The sequence below is a fragment of the Ochotona princeps genome, chromosome 8 (assembly GCF_030435755.1).
Source record: "Ochotona princeps isolate mOchPri1 chromosome 8, mOchPri1.hap1, whole genome shotgun sequence".
NCBI lineage: Eukaryota > Metazoa > Chordata > Mammalia > Lagomorpha > Ochotonidae > Ochotona > Ochotona princeps.
In genome coordinates this window covers 66,193,239-66,211,697 of record NC_080839.1, presented here as the reverse complement: position 1 = coordinate 66,211,697, position 18,459 = coordinate 66,193,239, and the positions used below count along the sequence as shown (strand labels likewise).

Below are 18,459 nucleotides of genomic sequence, written 5' to 3'. Positions count from 1 at the left end.
CCTTAACTGCATATACAACTATGAAATATAGTATAAGGTCCTATTTTAAGTGCAAAGGTCTAAGTTAAAAAAATGCTTAGAAATAATTATGACAGTGACTAAAGGCATTTTCTGCAGGAAATGTTGTAACACTGATACTGCCATAACATGTTAATTAAACAACATTGATATGTTTAACTTTTACCTAATTTATTCAATAATTAACAATAATAATTCATGTAGTAAATTTTCACATGGATTATCATAACCAATGGCTCCTAACAGCAAATATCTTCTTTACACTTGTTTGTCAGTAAGAATTAATGGTTTAAATCTGTGGTTGCCAACTTCAATATAAATCTGAGTCAATAATTAAAAATTAGATTCACAAGCCTAACAATAAATGTAGTAAATCATATTCTCTGGTGAGTTAAATCATGTATGTGAATTTGAGCAAGTTTTAGAATCAATTCTGATACAAGCAAAAACAGCAAGAACTACTGACTTAATATGCTTCCTTCACTAGACACGAAAACAGAATTGGAGTGTATCAGAATCACGACTGGTTATACAGGTGCATTAGCTTCATATTCTGTCATAACAATGTCTTTCACTGTCAAAAAGGACTTAATTTAAAAAATAAAAGATACTGTCATTCTAGTAACACTAGAAATGCCCTCCATACTTCCAAAGGTTAAAAATTGATGTGACACTAAAAACATCCTTTTCCTATCACATCAATTCTATCAGCAAAATTCTAGCACTGCTCAACACAAATGTCTAGATAATAAAGCATTCTTGAATGTTGCTATCATATAGATAATTTTCTGAAAGACTAAAAACATAACTATTAAGGAGGTTAAAATACAAAAAAAGTCATAAAATGTATAGCTCTTTTAAGCACAACATCAAACATAAGGTACATAACATATTGCATTGATATATATTCATTAGCCCTCTCATTGAAAATGGAATATAGGGTTGAATTCTTCAACTCAACCTCTACAACTGTTAAAAAAAAAAAGTTCTTCATATCAATGTTTGTGGAGAAGTTTTTTACTAGTTAAATGACATACCCATTTTTGCATGCAAAAACCTTCAGGTGCTTGGGAATTTAATCTCAAGATAAAAGTTACCAAACCCGTAACCTGTAATAAAAGGTCAGCTATCTTTCTAGTTGTTCATGAAGACTGCACAAACTTTTGTTAAGTGTAAATCTACTGAACTAAACCCATACATGTTAAAACAAGGTAAGGATATATAAACTGATGAGTTCCTATGGGTATAAAATTTAGTACTACTTCATTCCTGCTATAACACCTGCATCTGATATATTTTTTTAAATGGAATAAATGTTACAACCAAAAACAGAAGTCATTTAGTTGCAATGGATTTTCACGTCACTACCCAGGAAGAAAACAGTACAGAAGCAGATTATACATATCAGCACCATCTGCAGTGTAGAGTTGGGGAGACAACAGAAGTTTCTCAATCTTGTAAGATTTTGTCATGAAAATTTAAAACCTTAAGAAAGTGACTAAATGTTATGTCATTTGGGAAAAGAGGGAAGTATTGACCTTTAAAAATGCAAAACCACTAAGACCCCAATATTTCAAATGAAGAATTAAACAGAGTGTATGAAATTTCAGATGGTGAATATAATACTAAGTAATCTCAGAATACCTATCATTTAAGGAATTTCCAAAATTGTTTGAAGACTTCTGCTTATTTTACTTAAGGATTATTCTGCTTGGGCCCGGTCCAGTAGCCAAGCAGCTAGAGTCCTTCCTTGCCTTGAGCGCATGTCAGGATCCCAGGATGGGCATTGGTTCTCATCCCAGGAGCCCTACTTCTCATGCAGCTCCCTGCTTGTGGCCTGGGAAAGCAGTGGAGGATGGCCCAAAGCCTTGGGATCCTGCACCCACATGGGAGACCTGGGCGAGGCTCTGGGCTCCTGGCTTAGGATCAGGGTAGCTCTGGCCGTTGCAGCCGGTTGGGGGATGAATCAACAGACAGAGGATCTTCCTCTCTGTCTCTTTTCCTCTCTGTGTATCTGACTTTCCAATGAAAATAAAACAAATCTTTTAAAAAAGGGGGGGTGGGATATTATTCTGCAACAAATACACAGAAAAATCTAAAAAAATTTTTCAGTCTGATCTGAACTGATACAATAATATAAGTAAAAGTGGTCAAATTACAAAAAGGGGAAAAATTGGATTTTTGTTTTGTTTTGTTTTGTTTTGTTACCAAATACCACCCTCTCCCATAAAGCAGCAGAAGGCTTTGCAACGGTCAAGCCAAATTCACATGAAATGGGTTTGGCGCATGCTCTCTTATACCAGGCAAAGCTTAAACTGTAGTAGTGCTGGAGATATATACGTTTTTCTCCTCACCAGAAGATGTCGAGGTCTTTGTGGTTCAAAAGCTGAGGGATGCTGCTTCGGAGATGGAGGTCCCTGTGGATGAAGAGGATAATTCGGATGTAGCTAACTGAATGGACTAAGGTTCTGCTTAAGTTTTCATTATCTGATGGTGGATTACAATGATTCTTTAGCTAAACTTTCCTTTTTGGTTTTGGTAACTTTCAAGTTTTCCCAAGTAGACTACTGTTAGTGGACTTATTTGGGAGAAAGATTTTTAAATATATATATGTAATTTTTTGAGAAAATGAGAGGAAAACAGACAAAAGAGGGAAGAAAAGCATCTATATGTATGCTTGGTTCCTTAGCTTTGTACCCCTGTGTATTACAGACCTAATTAAGGCCAAAACCCTTAATTCCATCTCCTATGCATGACCATCTGTGTATGGAAGGATTCTCTCATCACATCCTTTTAGGACAGCAGAGTTCATTCACTCTGTAGAGAGATCGTCCACTCTGTGAAGAACTTTATTCAATTGGACAGCTTCATAATTTAGAAAAAAATACCAAATTCCACTTGGTATGTTTTTGAAGAGCCCTCCCACCCAACTTCTTTTTAGAGCACATGAATGAAGATGATGAGCCCACTGTGAAATCTGAAAAGTAAAAATTGTAGTCCTGACTATGACATGAGGATTCCTCTGTCAAATTTAATCTATTTTTCTTAGTAAAATTTCCAAAAGGGAACAATTCCTAAAAGTAGATATTGTAATATTATGAATACCCAGCACTCAATGAAAGGCTTGTTACCACTGAGCTTTATCAACCAAATAATTTAATGGCAGTGTCAAGGCTTTGTGTGAAATACTCTAAAATGGTTTAAATATAAAGGCAGAACAAGCAATTGCACAAAGACTGTACTCATTCACGTTCCATACATAAGGGAAAAGAAAGGCTGCACGCAAAAAAAAATAACAGCAATCCAAGAATTCTAACAGTAGCACTCACCAACACATTTTTCAGCCAATTCATCTAAAAAAGCATCAGATAATTTTGGATTCCAGTCCCTGGTATGGATCTGTAAAATGTGTTTTCTTGCCTAAGAAGAAAAGCACAAGTTTAAAAACCATGTCTGAGAAGAAAAGTGTAGATAAGTAACAACTCCTCAAATGTATAAAAGCTAAATAAAACAAGTTTTACTAAGCCTGGCACACAAAGCAACCGTTTTATATGAAATCTGAATACTTCAACACCCACATCAACTTATCTCTGAACATAAGGCAACTCATTTTCTGAGGTTAGGGATTTGATGATTTTACAAAATAACTCAGTCATCCAGGACCAGAATTCAAAACTAAGTTTTGCTTTTCCACTATCATATCATTTTTTATCACATGAACCATGGTGTATTATAAGCACAACTTTCAAACTTTATATTTACATTTTGTAAAACATAGGGTTCCCCCTCTCATCTGCATAAACTACTATGACAACAATGACAAGTAATTGTAAACAATTTTACCTTAATTTTTTAAAACATTTTAATCAGTTGAAAGGCAGAGAGATGCACAGGAAAACATACACAGACAAAAAGAGGCAGCACTCCCACCTGCTGGTTAGTCCCCCAAATGCCCTTGAAGACCAGGACCAGACTAAATAGAAGTCAAGGCACTGGAACTCCATACAAACTCCCATGTTGGTGGCAGGAATCCAATCCAAACCATCACTTGCTATCTCCCAGGGTGTGCATAGCGGGAAGTTTGAACTGGGAGCAAAGGGGCTGGCAGTGGCATAGCAGATAAAGCCATTGCCAATGCTGCAGGCATCCATATGGACAGTGGCTTGAGTCCCAGGTGTTCCACCTCAAACTCAGATCCCTGCTAATGAGCCTTGGAAAGCAACAGAGGATGACTCAAGTGCTTGGGACCTGCACCCATGTGAAAGACCTAGAGGTGTTCTTTAAGGAGAAACTCAAACACACACACACACACACACACACACACACACACACACACACACACACACACATATTAAGTTGGGAAATATCTCAAAGAGACCAATTTCTTTCCATCTTTAAGAGACAGAAGGAAGAGAGACAGAATGTTCCACCCAGCAGTTCACGCTCCTATTTCCTACAACAGCCAAGGCCAAAGCCAGGGACCCAATTCAGGTCTCGCACATGAATTGCAAAAATGCAATTAGTTAAGTCTTCCATCACCTTTGGCTCTCAGGGTCTGTACTGTCAGGAAACTGAAGCCAAAGACTGGAGTGAGAATGTAAAGCCAAGAACTGAATGCAAGTACTCTGACATGGGACAAAAGCATCTTCACCAGTATCTTAAGCTAGTCTAAACACTGGCCCCCGAAAACATTTATTCTTATTCCTCACTCCACAAAAATAAGTAAATAAAGGTTTAAATGAAATTAATCACCCATTGTTGGCAAATTACTGTCAGGTCTTTAAAACAACTAAATATCTTGTTTCTCTATATAACCCAACCAGAATTGCCTTTATTATCATATTAAGAACAAAAGACGGGCCCGGCAGTGTGGCCTAGCGGCTAAAGTCCTCGTCTTGAACACGCCCCGGGATCCCATATGGGCAACAGTTCTAATCCCAGCAGCTCCACTTCCCCGTCCAGCTCCCTGCTTGTGGCCTGGGAAAGCAGTCAAGGATGGCCCAAACCATTGGGACCCGCGTGGGAGACCTGGAAGAGGTTCCTGGTTCCCGGCTTCAGATCGGCATAGCAGCGGCCGTTGCGGCTCACTTGGGGAGTGAATCATCGGACGGAAGATCTTCCTCTCTGTCTCTCCTCCTCTATGTATATCTGACTTTGTAAGAAAATAAACAAATCTTAAAACAATATAAGAAGTCAAACACCTTTTATACTAAATATTTCCTATTAAAACAGGGCCAGCATTGTAGCCGTAGCAGATCAAGCCACCAACTGCAGCAAGATGGGACGGGTTAACATTGTGGTTGGTCCACTTCTTATCCAGCTCCTGGTAATGTGGAAATGTGCCAGGGAAGACAGTGGAGTACAGTCCAGTACCTAGGCTCTTAATACTTGTGCGGCAGACCCAATGAGCTGCTGGCTGCTGGCTGTTGGCTTCAGCTTGACCCAACCCAGGCCATTGTGGCCATTTATGGAGTAACCAGTGGATGGAAGATCTCTGCCCCATCCACCCACCCCCACCTTTCTTTCTCCTCCTCACTCTGTAACTCTACCTTTCAAATACATAAAACAAATCTTTAGAGGGGAAAAAAAAAGCCAAAGGCAAGTATAAGCCCTCATTTTTTAAGATTTACAATATACACACAACACTTATAATAATAATGATGACAAAGGAAAAGAAAAAAATTAAAAAGCATTTAATACATGCAGAAGCTATATAATATATATGCAATATTTTATGCTAATAGTTAACAAAATTAGAACCAAGACTTTCTCTTATTAATATTTTACTTGCTTAAAGGACAAAAGTCATTATATATGCTATTGCTGAAATCATAGGAACAACAAGGTTGACTAATATCAATTTAAATATAACATCTACCCAGCATGTGCATCCACATACACTGTCCTCACAGATGAATTAGCCACCTAGAATCTAAACTTATTCTTGCCACTGGCACACTAAAGCCTATGTCCTCCAGCCTGTGAAGGACATCAAGAATAATGTCTTTCACAAGTTAAACAAAACTTCTTGTCTTGTCCCCTACCAAATCTTACTGTCTCAATTCATTGCAATGAAACGCTTAAAAAAAAAAAAAAAGATATACGGGCCAGCGTTGTGGTGCAATGGGTTAAATCATGCAGTAGCATCCTACATGAACACCAGTTTATCCTGGCTGCTCCCTTCTGATCCAGCTGCCTGGTACTAGCCTGACAAAGTTAAGGAAGCTGGCCCAGCTCCTTAGGTCCTTGCACCCAAGTGGGACATCCAGATGAAGCCTCTGGCTCCTGGCTCTGGCATAGCCACGTCCTGGCCACTGTAGTCATTGGAGAGTAAACCAATAAATGGAAGATTTCTCTTAAAAAATTAAGGTAAGGGCCCAGCGGCATGGCCTAGCGGCTAAAGTCCTCGCCTTGAAAGCCCTGGGACCCCATATGGGCAACAATTCTAATCCCAGCAGCTCCACTTCCCGTCCAGCTCCCTGCTTGTGGCCTGGGAAAGCAGTTGAGGACGGCCCAAAGCTTTGGGACCCTGCACCCGCATGGGAGACCTGGAAGAGGTTCCTGGTTCCCGGCTTCGGATCGGCGCAGCAGTGGCCGTTGCGGCTCACTTGGGGAGTGAATCATCGGACGGAAGATCTTCCTCTGTCTCTCCTCCTCTCTGTATATCTGACTTTGTAATAAAAATAAATCTTAAAAAAAAAAAATTAAGGTAAAATTGTTTCGCTCTTTCTCCCTCTGTGTAACTCTGCCTTTCAAATAAACAAAAGAAGGAAAACAAAATCTATCAACATCCACAGAGCTTCCAATTCTTTCCTTCTTTTTCTCTCTTGAAATCACTCTGCTACAGTCAAACTTCTATACCCACCATTAACAAAACAGCTTTAATTATGTTCATGAATGACTGACCTCAGGCTAAACAAGGGTCGATTTTCTGTCCTCATCTGATTTGACTTACCAACATATGACAGTTTATCATACACTGCTGTCCGGACTTGTTTACTATTAAACCCTGCATTTGAGTGCCCTGTGTCTGGTCCATGCAGACTAACTGGCACACTGAACCTTCTCAACAAGGACAAAAAAAAAATTTTTGGAAATAGAGAAAATGACTTTCCTGTGCTGAAATGAACATTGGCCGTATCTCTTAAACTTGCCACTGTCTCGTGTACTGAAAGTCTAAAAATGTGTATAGACAATTTTTTGCTTATGTCAGATGTCATAAACAACACAGGCAATGTTTCCTTATGCTGATATAGGCTTTACCCACTTCGGTCCTGTCTCTTACAATTGTTCCGTGCAATGGCAACTTCTCGGAACATACACTTCAACAATGAAAATAAAAATATATAAATCTTAATGTACTGAAAAAAAATTTTCTCACCTTTTGATCAGGCAAATTGAAAAGGAATTCTCTGTCAAAACGACCAGGTCTCCTGAGTGCAGGATCTATGGAATCAAGTCTGTTTGTAGCACCAATAACAACAATTTCACCCCTATTATCTAATCCATCCATAAGGGCCAGCAGAGTTGAGACTATAGAGCTGTAAAAAATTTACAAGCAACTGTGTCACATAATGCAATGTAATTAATAAAAAAAAATTCATGAAAACCTGAAAAAAAATTTACAAGCAAATTTGAAAATTTTTAAAAAGGGGGAAAAAATGGTAAACCACAATAAACATAGCTGCTGACAATATCCTCCATCAGTTTTAAATGTTAATAATTGTACCATGAATATATATAATTCAGAATCAAGTAATTTTTTATAAATTATTTTATAAATACTAAAAACCAAAAAAATCCTAAAGCACACACCCTAAAGAGAGAAAAGACAAAGAGATAGAAGGAAATATAAAATGGATTTCATCAAAGTGAAGAATTTTCCTGCTTAAAAACACTGTCAAGAAAATGAAAACAAAAGAAAGGGAAAATATTTGTAAATCAAAACAGCTAATAACGATCCAGAATCTCAAGTATATAAAACTATTACAACTGGACAGTATAAACAATGAAATTTAAAAACAATGAGGTCCAGGCATTTGGCCTATCCCGTAAGATGCTAGTCGAGATGCCCACATTTCACATTGGAATGCCTAGGGTTCCGTTTCCAATTCCAGCTTGCTGCTGACGCACATACTGGGAAGCAGCAGACGATGGCTCAGATGGTTAAGCACCTGCCAGCCACCTGAGAGACGTAGATGGGTTCCCAACTCCCGGCTTCAGGCTTGGCTGTTGCAGGTATTTGGGGAGTAAACCACCAGATGGGGAATCAATCGATCAATCTCTCCCCCAACCCAACCCCAATCCCTCCTCTATTTCTATTCTTCTCTCTTTGCCTCTCAAATAATTCAAAAGTAAACTATTTAAATCTACGTATTTCCAAAGAACACAGAGAACACACCATTGCATTAGGCATATACAAACAAAATGAGATACTACTTTAGGCCCACTAGGCAGACTACAATCAAATAACTTGTGTTTGTGAAGGTATAGAGAGATTGGAACAGTTTTCCACTGCTTGGCTGAGATGTTAAATCAATGTCTCACAGTAAGTATTTAGCATGGTGGCTATACCTCTGAGGACAACTTCCCATACTGGAGAGCCAAGGTTCCAATCCCAGCAGCACTCCTGATAGCATCCTAGAAACACATACCCCAGGAGGTAGCAGATGATCTACTGAAGAGTATTAATGAAAAAGAAAAGACAATTTAAGAATATTCAGCCAAGGACCCGATACAGCAGCCTAGTGGTTAAGGCCCTTGCCTTGCACGCACCGGGAACCCATATGGGCACCAGTTCGTATTCCAGCAGCCCCGTTTCCCACCCAGCTCCCTGCTTGTGACTTCAATACTATAAGTTGCTAAATATAAAAACGAAAATAGACATGAGACATCTGAATAGTACCCTATAACCATTCTAACGTGTATAGCAGCCAGAGGGATATAAACTAAAACTGAAATATCAATGAAGTAGTCATAGGATGTGGTTAAGAACTTGCATTTTCTAACATATTGGTTACTCAATACCATGTCAATCAACTCCATGATGTTATAAATTGTTATTGATTTTGTGTTATGGCTTTACATTGGAGGGGATGATATTCTACCAGCTCTACTTTCAGACCAGGGATGGTCACTCAATGAAACTGTTGAATTTATCTGGACAATAGGACGCTGGACTCTATGCATGGTCATGCCCGCAATAAAGGAATTATGACTGGATATGAACTGTTCCACTGCAACGATATGGAGGAATCCACCATGGGGGGAGGGTTTGGGAGAATCCCAGAACCTATCAAACTGTGTCATAAAATGAAAATAAATAAATAAATAAAAATTTTAAAAGGTCGAAGTGACAAGGAAATTTGTCACATTGTTCAGGAAGGTAAAAATTAACATACATATTAAAGTACATAATTTCTTTTTGGAATAAATATGTACCTGTAAAACCATTACCACAACTAAAACACTATATCATCATGTACTTCCTTAAACACTTTTAAATCCTACTTCCTGCCCTCTTACCTCCCTGAACCACCTCAGTCAACTCATGATCTGAGTTCTATCAATGAACATTATTTTGCATTATCTAAACTTTTATACACAAAGAATCATACAGCAAGTATTTTATTGGATTAATGAATTCATACATTTCTCTAAGATGCATCTACATGCTTGGCTTCATATAGCTATTCATTTTTAAAGCTCAGTAATATAGCATTACATGATTTACCAAAATTTGTTTGTTTATTCATTCACATGTTAATGGCCATCTCAATTGTTTTTAACTTTTTGCTATTAGCAAACAAAATATTTATATACAACAAAGATTTTCCTTTTTTTCTGAAAAATTTATACTTTAAAAAATATTTTACTTATTCTGGGCCCGGTGCCGTGGCCCAGTGGCTAAAGTCCTCACCTTGAACATGCCAGCATTCCATATGGGCGCCAGTTCTAATCCCGGCAGCCTCGCTTCCCATTCAGCTCCCTGCTGGTGGCCTGGGAAAGCAGTCAAGGACGGCCCAAAGCCTTGGGACCCTGCACCCATGTGGGAGACCTGGAAAAAGTTCCAGGTTCCTGGCTTGGGATCAGCTCAGCACCGGCCGTTGTGGTCACTTGGGGAGTGAATCATCCTACAGATTCCTCCCTGTCTCCTCCTCTCTGTATATCTGACTTTGTAATAAAAAATAAATCTTTCAAAAAAAACTTTACTTATTCTTTCAGAAACACAGAGATAGGAAGAGCTTCTTTCTGCCATTCAGCCCTGCAGTACAGCAGCCAGACAGAATCCAGAGCTAAGAACTCAATCCAGGTTTCCCTTGTGGAGCCATCATCTGCTACGTCTCAAGGTGTACACAATCAGGAAGCTAAAACTAGGAACCTGCTACAACCCAAGCCCGGGTATTGCAACTCGGAGAATGTGAAGCCTAAATGGGTTAAGCCACTGCCTACAATGCCACCATCCCATTTGCACTGTTCCACTTCTGATCCGCCTTCCTGCTATTGTGCCTAGGAAGACAACAGAAGATGATCAAATCCTTGGGTCCCTGCACAGAAGTGGGGGACCTGAAAAAGTTACTCACTTCAGTCTAACCCAGCCCTCCCTGTTCCAGCCACTTGAATGGAACCAGTGGATGGAAGATTTATATATCTCCATCCTCTCTCTCTCTCTCCCCCTCTGTCTAATTCTGCCTTTCAAATAAAATACATCATTTTTAAAAGTCAAAAAACAACAAAAACTTAGCTTAGAAACAAATCTTAAATATGTTCAGAAACCAAAACAACATTTTGCATTTCTAATAGTGCTTATTGGTGTCTATTTATTGTGTCCAATTATATTAGAGTTCATTATCAATCATGCAGACCAGCTTTATTAGTGGCATAGTGGGTAAAGCTGCCATCTGCCAACACCAGCATCCCATATGGGACACCAGTTCAAGTCACAGCTATTACACTTCTGATCCATCTCTCTGATAACCTTCTTAGGAAAACAGTAGAAAATGGCCCAAGGACATGTGGAAAGTCATGAAGAACAGCAAGAAGAAATAGCAAATTTGGAAGCAATGAGTTTACTCAACTTTCCCTAAACCTCAATGCTTCTCACCCTGATCAACCATGTAATCATTAAAAAAGAAAAAAAAAAAAAAAAAGAATTGAAACAAATAAAAAAGAAAAAAAAGAAGAAGAAAAAAATGTCCCAAGTCCTTGGGCCCCTACACCCATGTGGGCGACCCAAAAAATGCTCCTGGCTCCTGGCTTTGCACTGACCCCCAGTCAGTAGTTGTAACCATTTGGAGAGTGAAACACTGGATGGAAGATATTTCTCTCTCTTTCCCTCTTTCTATTTCTTTCTCTCTCTCTCTATCTCTCTCTACCTCTCCTTTTTCTGTAATTGCCATTCAAATAAAAATAAAAAAAAATAAATCTTAGGGAAAAAATGGCCAGACAAGTACATTAGTGCTCAAAACAGTACTGCCAGGGCCACGTCTGCGGTGTAGCAAGTAAAATCTCTGCCTGCATACGGACACCAGTTTATGTCCTGCTGCTCCACTTCACAGCCAGCACCCTGCTAGAATCCTGGGGAAGCAGTGCAACATGACTCAACTGTTTGGGCCCCTGATATCTGTATGAAAGATCCTATGAAGCTCCTGGCTCCTAGCTTCAGCCCAGCCCAGCCCTGGCCATTGTAGTCATCTGGGGAGTGAACCAGGAGAAAGAAGTGCTATCTTTCCCACTGTGAATGCCACCCACCTCTCTAACTCTTTCAAATACATAAATCCCTATTTCTTAAAATAAAAAAAAAAAAAACAACTTATTTTTATTGAAAAGACAGATTGACAGGGGCCCGGCAGCATGGCCTAGCAGCTGAAGTCCTCACCCTGAACGCCCCGGGATCCCATATGGGCGACAGTTCTAATCCCGGCAGCTCCACTTCCCATCCAGCTCCCTGCTTGTGGCCTGGGAAAGCAGTCGAGGATGGCCCAAAGCCTTGGGTTCCCGCACCCGCGTGGGAGACCTGGAGGAGGTTTCAGGTTCCTGGCTTCAGATCGGCGCAGCACCAGCCACTGCGCGCACTTGGGGAGTGAAACATTGGATGGAAGATCTTCCTCTCTGTTTCTCCTCCTCTATGTATGTCTGCCTTTCCAATAAAAATAAATAAATCTTTAAAAAAAAAAAGGCAGATTGACAAAAAAAAATCTTCTATCTGCTATCTCACTCCCCAAATGGCCACAATGGCTGCAGCAGAGCCAATCTTAAGCCAGGAGCCAAGAGCCTCTTTCAGATCCAAAGGCTTTGGACCATCCTCGACTGCTTTCCCAGGCCACAAGCAGGGAGCTGGATCAGAAGTGATGTAGCCAGGAAATGAACTGGCACTCATATGGGATGCCAGAGCTATCACAGTGGCCCCTAAAACAGAAAGACAGAGAGAGAAAGAAGAGAGAGAAAATGGACTGATCCCATGGTAGTGCACGGTAAGCCTCTACCAAAGACTCTAGCATCCCATATAGATGCTGCAGCAAGTTCCAATTGTTCCACTTCTCATCCAGCTCCTTGTAAATAGCCTGGGAGAGCAGCAGAGTATGTCTCAAGAACTTGGGCCCTGGCACCCAGGTGGAAGACCCAGACGGAGTTATGGGCTCCTGGCTTCCATAGAACTCCTGATAACCATTGTGGTCACTTGGGTATTAAACCAGTGGTGGAAGAGTGCTCCTCCTCTTTCTGTAACTCTGTTTTTCAAATAAAAATAAATTAAGTCTTTATTTTAAAAAAGAAAAGATATAAAGGGACTGATATGCTGGCCTACTGGCTAAATCCTCACTGTACACACTCTGGTTCCCATTCAGCTCCCTGCTTGTAGCCTGGGAAAGTAGCAGAAGAAGGCCCAAAGCCTTGGGACCTTGCGTCTGGGTGAAGACCCGGAAGGAGCTCCTGACTCCTGGCTTTGAATCAGCTCAGCTTCAGCTGTTGCAGCCATTTGCAGAGCAGACAAGATCTTTCTCTATGTCTCTCCTTCTCTCTATAAATCTGCCTTTCCAATAAAAACAAATAAATCTTTAAAAAAAAAAGATACAATGAACTACACTGACAACAAATGATACCCTGCAAAAGACTGGTGAACTGAAAAACACAGCAATAGAAACTATACAAAATGAAACAAAGCTCAGAGCAAAATTAACAAAATATCAGTAACCTGAGCACATTATCATGTCATTCAACATATGGGTAATCAGAAAGCCAATGGGATAGAAAAGATGAGGCAGGAAAGAAAAAAAGAAATCTATGCACTAATAGCCAGAAACTGCACAACTTTGGTTAAAACAAACTATTTACCCACATAACCTAAATGTTTATCGAGGAATTAGAAAAAATAAGAAATGTCTATCAAGACACATAATAAATCAACTTCATCAAACCAGTGGGGAGGTGGGAGAATGGAATTAAAATCTGCTGAGCAGCCAGCACTGTGACATAGCAGGTTAAGCCACTGCAGTGCTGGTATTCCATATGGGCACCAGTTCAAGTCCTGGCTCCAATTCCCATCCAGCTCCCTGCTAATGTGCCTGGGAAAGCAGCACAGGATAAGCCAAGTGGTTAGGCCCCTGCCCCCATGTAGAAGAGCCAGGAGAATCTCCTGGCTTCTGACTTCAGCCCATCTCAGCTCCAGCTGCTGGGCCATTTGGGGAATGAGCCAGTGGATGAAAGATATCTCTCTGTGTCTCTCCTTTTCTCTGTAACTTTATTTTACAATTAAATAATAAACATATCATAAAACAGCAATGAAAAAAATACATATTATACAGAAAGAAATACAGACACTAGTCAATTCATTACAAAGAAATACAGACACAGTACAATTCATTACAAACACCACACAAGTGAGGAAACAAAATAAATAAATCTTTCAAAAACAATACAAAAGAAAACACACAGAAAAGTCAAAACTATAAGAAAATTTTCAGAACACAAATCTAACAAAGTATTTGTGTCAACAGTATATGAAGAACTCTTAGAAAGATATAAAGCCAGGTATTTTTTATTGGGGGGGACAAAAAAACTTTACCATGCATTCACACACACAAAACATCAATCAGCAATAAACACATACAAAAAAAGTTTAATATTATTAGTCATCAGAGAAATGAAAATGCTGACAAGGATGAGGAACAACTTTAACAAACACTGCAGAAATATTACATGGTATAACCACAGTAAACTGTATCGTGTCACCTTATAAATGTAAACATACATTTACCTAGGATCCAGCCTTCTTTGCAAAAGAAAGAAAAATATGAATATAGTAGAAATATGGTATCATCATAGTCAAAAATAAAGGTAAAATAAATCTCCATAAGATAGCCAATGACTAAGCAGAGGTACACACGTGTACCAATCAAGGACTAATACTAAGAAATGCAAAGGAATGAAGCAATACATCACACAAATTTCAAAGGTGAGTTGTGGCATATTTTACTCTTTCCAAGACATATGTTCTCTCTTTAACAACTATTTAACTCTGCTTTCATGGCACAAAATTTGTGATATTGATTGATAAAGAAGTCAAAATGGCTGTTTTCCAATCAAACTTCATTTATTAAAACAAAAAATTGAGAGCTGAATTTGTTTCACAAGTTGTGGTATGCTGACCACTGTGCTAAGTAAATTAAGTGTCCTCCAAATACTAAGATGCTTTTGAAGCCTCACAGCACCTAGCCAAGGGCTAAGGTTAATTGTTAAATCAATGAGCAGAAAAGAACTCAACAAAATCCGATTAGGAAAAATTACCTGTGGATCTGATCTTGTCTACTAGAGCGAACTGGAGCTAATCCATCTATTTCATCAAAAAATATTATAGATGGTCTCATCAAATATGCCTAGTAAAAAGAAAACAAAAGTTATTTACTGTACTATTTAGATTTTCTAAATTTATTGTATTTCTTAGTAGGAAATGTAAGCAAATGGCAAATGCAGCAGGTATGATAGGCAACACGGTAAAAACCAAATGTCTCTACCACTATCTCCAGCCTCAAGTTCTTCTCCCAACAGGCAACTATTCTTTCCGGTAGTTTTTTCCATACATGTCAATAAACAAAGCATATTATTAAACCCAAGTGACAATATATGATACACATTCCTTTTACCATAAAACAGTCCTTTGAATATAACAATATTTCTTACTGTCCATGTAAGATATACCTCATTCTTTTAATATCTGTGTAACGTCAACTATATAAAATGCATAAGAAAATCAGTCCTATTGTCATGTAGATATAGGCAACTTTCAATTTTTCCCATTATAAAAAAATACTACAATAAGTTGTGTAATTTGTCACTTCATTTGGATATGAACATATCAGTCTAACAAATATGAACAAATGGAACTATTAACTCAAAAGATACATCATTTCTAATGCGGTTGGCTATTTTGCAAATTGAGTTCCATTAGTTTACCAATATTCCTTCCAACAAGAAATATTTCAGAACTAACAATGTGTTATTAAACTTATTGATTTTCATGCTTTTTACAATAACTTTGTCAATGTAATTTTCATTTTCACTTCTACTATAGGTGAAAATGAGTAAGTTTTCTTTCAGAGTGATATATTTTTTCTATGAATCTTCATAGTATTTGTCTATTTCTTTACCAGATCAACAGTCTTTTGCATACTGGTTTGCAAGTTATTCACTTACTTTAAAGATTAACCCTTTGGGCCCAGCGCAGTAGCCTACTGGCAAAATCCTCACCTTGCATGCGCAGGGATCCCATATGGGTGCTAGTTCGTGTACCAACTACTCCACTTCCCATCCAGCTCCGTTTGTGGCCTAGGAAAGCAGTCGGAGACAGCCCAAAGCCTTGGGACCCTGCACTTGCGTGAGAGACCCCAAAGAAGTTCCTGGCTCTTGGCTTTGGGTTGACTCAGCTCTGGCTGTGGCAGTCACTTGGGGAGTGAAACAGCAGACGGAAGCTCTTTCTGTCTCTGCTTTTCTCTGTATATCTGTCTTTCTAATAAAAATAAAATCTTTTTTTAAAAAATTAGCCCCTTGAGGAATTGGTATTGCAGGCACAGCCTACGTATGCAACACAGGTATCCCATGTGGGCACCAGGTTTGAGTTCCAACTGTTCCACTTCCAATCCAGCTTCTTGCTAATGTACATGGGAAGGCAGTGGAGAACAGGCCAAGGACTTGGTCCCCTGCCAGCCAAGTTGGAGACTGGACGGAGTTGCAGGCTACTGGCTTTGGCTTAGCCAAGCCATGGACATTATGGTCATTTGGAAAGTGAATCAGCAGATGGAATTTCTGTCCCTCTCCCTGTTATTCTGCCTTTCAAATGAATAAAGTATTTTTAAATTAATAATTATTATTATATCCTTGAGAAGGGAAATATAATACTTTTCTGTAAGAGGTACTACTCTTGGATTAATTTATGCTATTGCTCCCTCCAAAACTCATGTTGAAATGTAATTGCCACTGTGATGTTACAGGGCAGTGGACCCCTTAAAGGCAAGTTTTAGGTAATGAGAGTTCTACCCTCAGAAACAGATTAATGCTATACCCTGGAAATGGACTGGAGAGGGTATCCTCACCTCACTCCTGTTTCAGGCTCCCTTTTTTCTTTCTGCCCTTCCCCGTCTCCTCTAATACTGCAATATAGCAAAAAGGCCTTTTGCAGATACTGGCCCCTTGAAATTGGACTTTCCAGCCCTCAGTACTATGACTCAATTTCTGCTCACTATAAATGACCCAGTCTGAAGCATCTACAACAGTATCACTAAATGGACTAAGACTGGTGTTTTGTTGTCATGCAGAAGTTTAAAACCTTGGGGACCAACATTGTGTCACAGAAAGTAAGGCTTACAACACTGACATCCCACATCAGTGCCAATTTATGTCCCAGCAACTCAGTTTCTGATCCATGTCCCTGCTAATGGCCTAGGAAAATCAGCAGATGATCCTTGTGTCTGGACCCCTGCTAGTCACATGGGAGATGAAACTCCTGCCTCCAAACTGGCCCGGCAGTGGCTGTTCTAACCATCTGGGAAATGAATCAGCAGATGGGAAGATCTCTCTCTGACCCCTCTTAATTTTGTAGCTTTGAGTTTCAAATAAACAATTCAAAACAAACAAACAAACAAATTTGTGTATTGGATCTTTTCTTCCTTCCATACATTTTAGATAATAAATAAAATTCTATACTTTCTTCCAATATTTTCTCAGTGCCATTTTTCCCATTTTAATCATAAATCTGACAGGAATTTAACTGCATTCAAATGAAACATTTTATAACATTTTATTCAATACACTCTATGTTTCAAAATCTACAACAAATTTTTAATTCATAGGAAGGTCAGTTTACTAAGGAATGGATATGTATTTTCCATTTCTCTCTAATATGACATGCATTAAACTTCTAGGATTTTCCAATCATTTGAAATAAAGAATAACTCAAACATAAAATTTTATTTTGAACTGAAATTACAAGAGTGTAGGAGGATAATTGATTAGATATCTGTATGAGAACAACTGATTGGATATATAAAACAAAGAGATCCTTCCAGGCAAAGGTGTGGAAACAATAGACAGGGTAACTATGTAAACTCCTCACACCCTCCTCCCTTATCCTATGTGACCCTCAGTCCATAAAAGCCTGATGTCACTAATAAACTTCAGCTATTGACCATCAGTCAGTAGTCCGTGCATGTGAATATGGGCTCCGTGTACCAAGTCAATTATTGCTGGACATCAAAAAAGAGAAAACAGTAAATATTTGATAATTTTTTGTTACTCATAAATAGCCATTTTGTACAACTAGAAATAGAATTAAGTTCTATGAAAGCTCACAATAGTGCTGTGATGAAACAATAGTCACCTCTACCATACAAGAGCTATGTACGTAATAGCAAAGTGAGAAATAAACTAACAACTGACACGAAAGGTCATACTCTGAGTGCATACACTGTGCTGCCTTTATTTCACTCAGTGTATTTATCATAACCTTACCTAAGAATATAAAATCTATCATTTGAAAGAATAATCATAAGTATCATCAATTAAAAATTAAAAGACAAAGAAAATCAACACTTCAACTACTCTTATTCACCAAGAAAATTATGAAACAAAGCAAACTTTTTACAATTTTATTCATCTATTTATTCGAGAGACAAAGAGCATGCCCCCACATACTGACTCACACCCCCAAGTGGCCACAGGCTGGGGCTCAAGTCAGAAGCTAAAACCAGGCTCAGTGGTGGGGCCTAGTGGCTAAAGTCCTCGCCTTGAACACACCAGGATCCCATATGGGCAACAGTTCTAACCCCGACAGCTCCACTTCCCATCCAGCTCCCTGCTTGTGGCCTGGGAAAGTAGTCGAGGACGGCCCAAAGCCTTGGGACCCTGCACCCGCGTGTGAGACCTGGAAGAGGTTCCAGGTTCCCGGCTTCG

General features: G+C 39.1%; 1 protein-coding gene across 3 annotated transcripts in view; it reads right to left on the bottom strand.

Moving 5' to 3' along the window:
• Positions 1-18,459, bottom strand: part of ATAD2B (ATPase family AAA domain containing 2B) — a 164,136-nt gene that overhangs the window by 82,980 nt on the left and 62,697 nt on the right. For all 3 annotated transcript variants that reach the window (XM_058668204.1, XM_058668205.1, XM_058668206.1), the window contains exons 13-15: positions 14,803-14,891; positions 7,400-7,559; positions 3,348-3,438 (exon numbers count right to left, since the gene is read on the bottom strand). In XM_058668204.1, the coding sequence (XP_058524187.1) occupies positions 3,348-3,438; positions 7,400-7,559; positions 14,803-14,891 (340 nt within the window). The remainder of the gene's footprint in view (positions 1-3,347; positions 3,439-7,399; positions 7,560-14,802; positions 14,892-18,459) is intronic.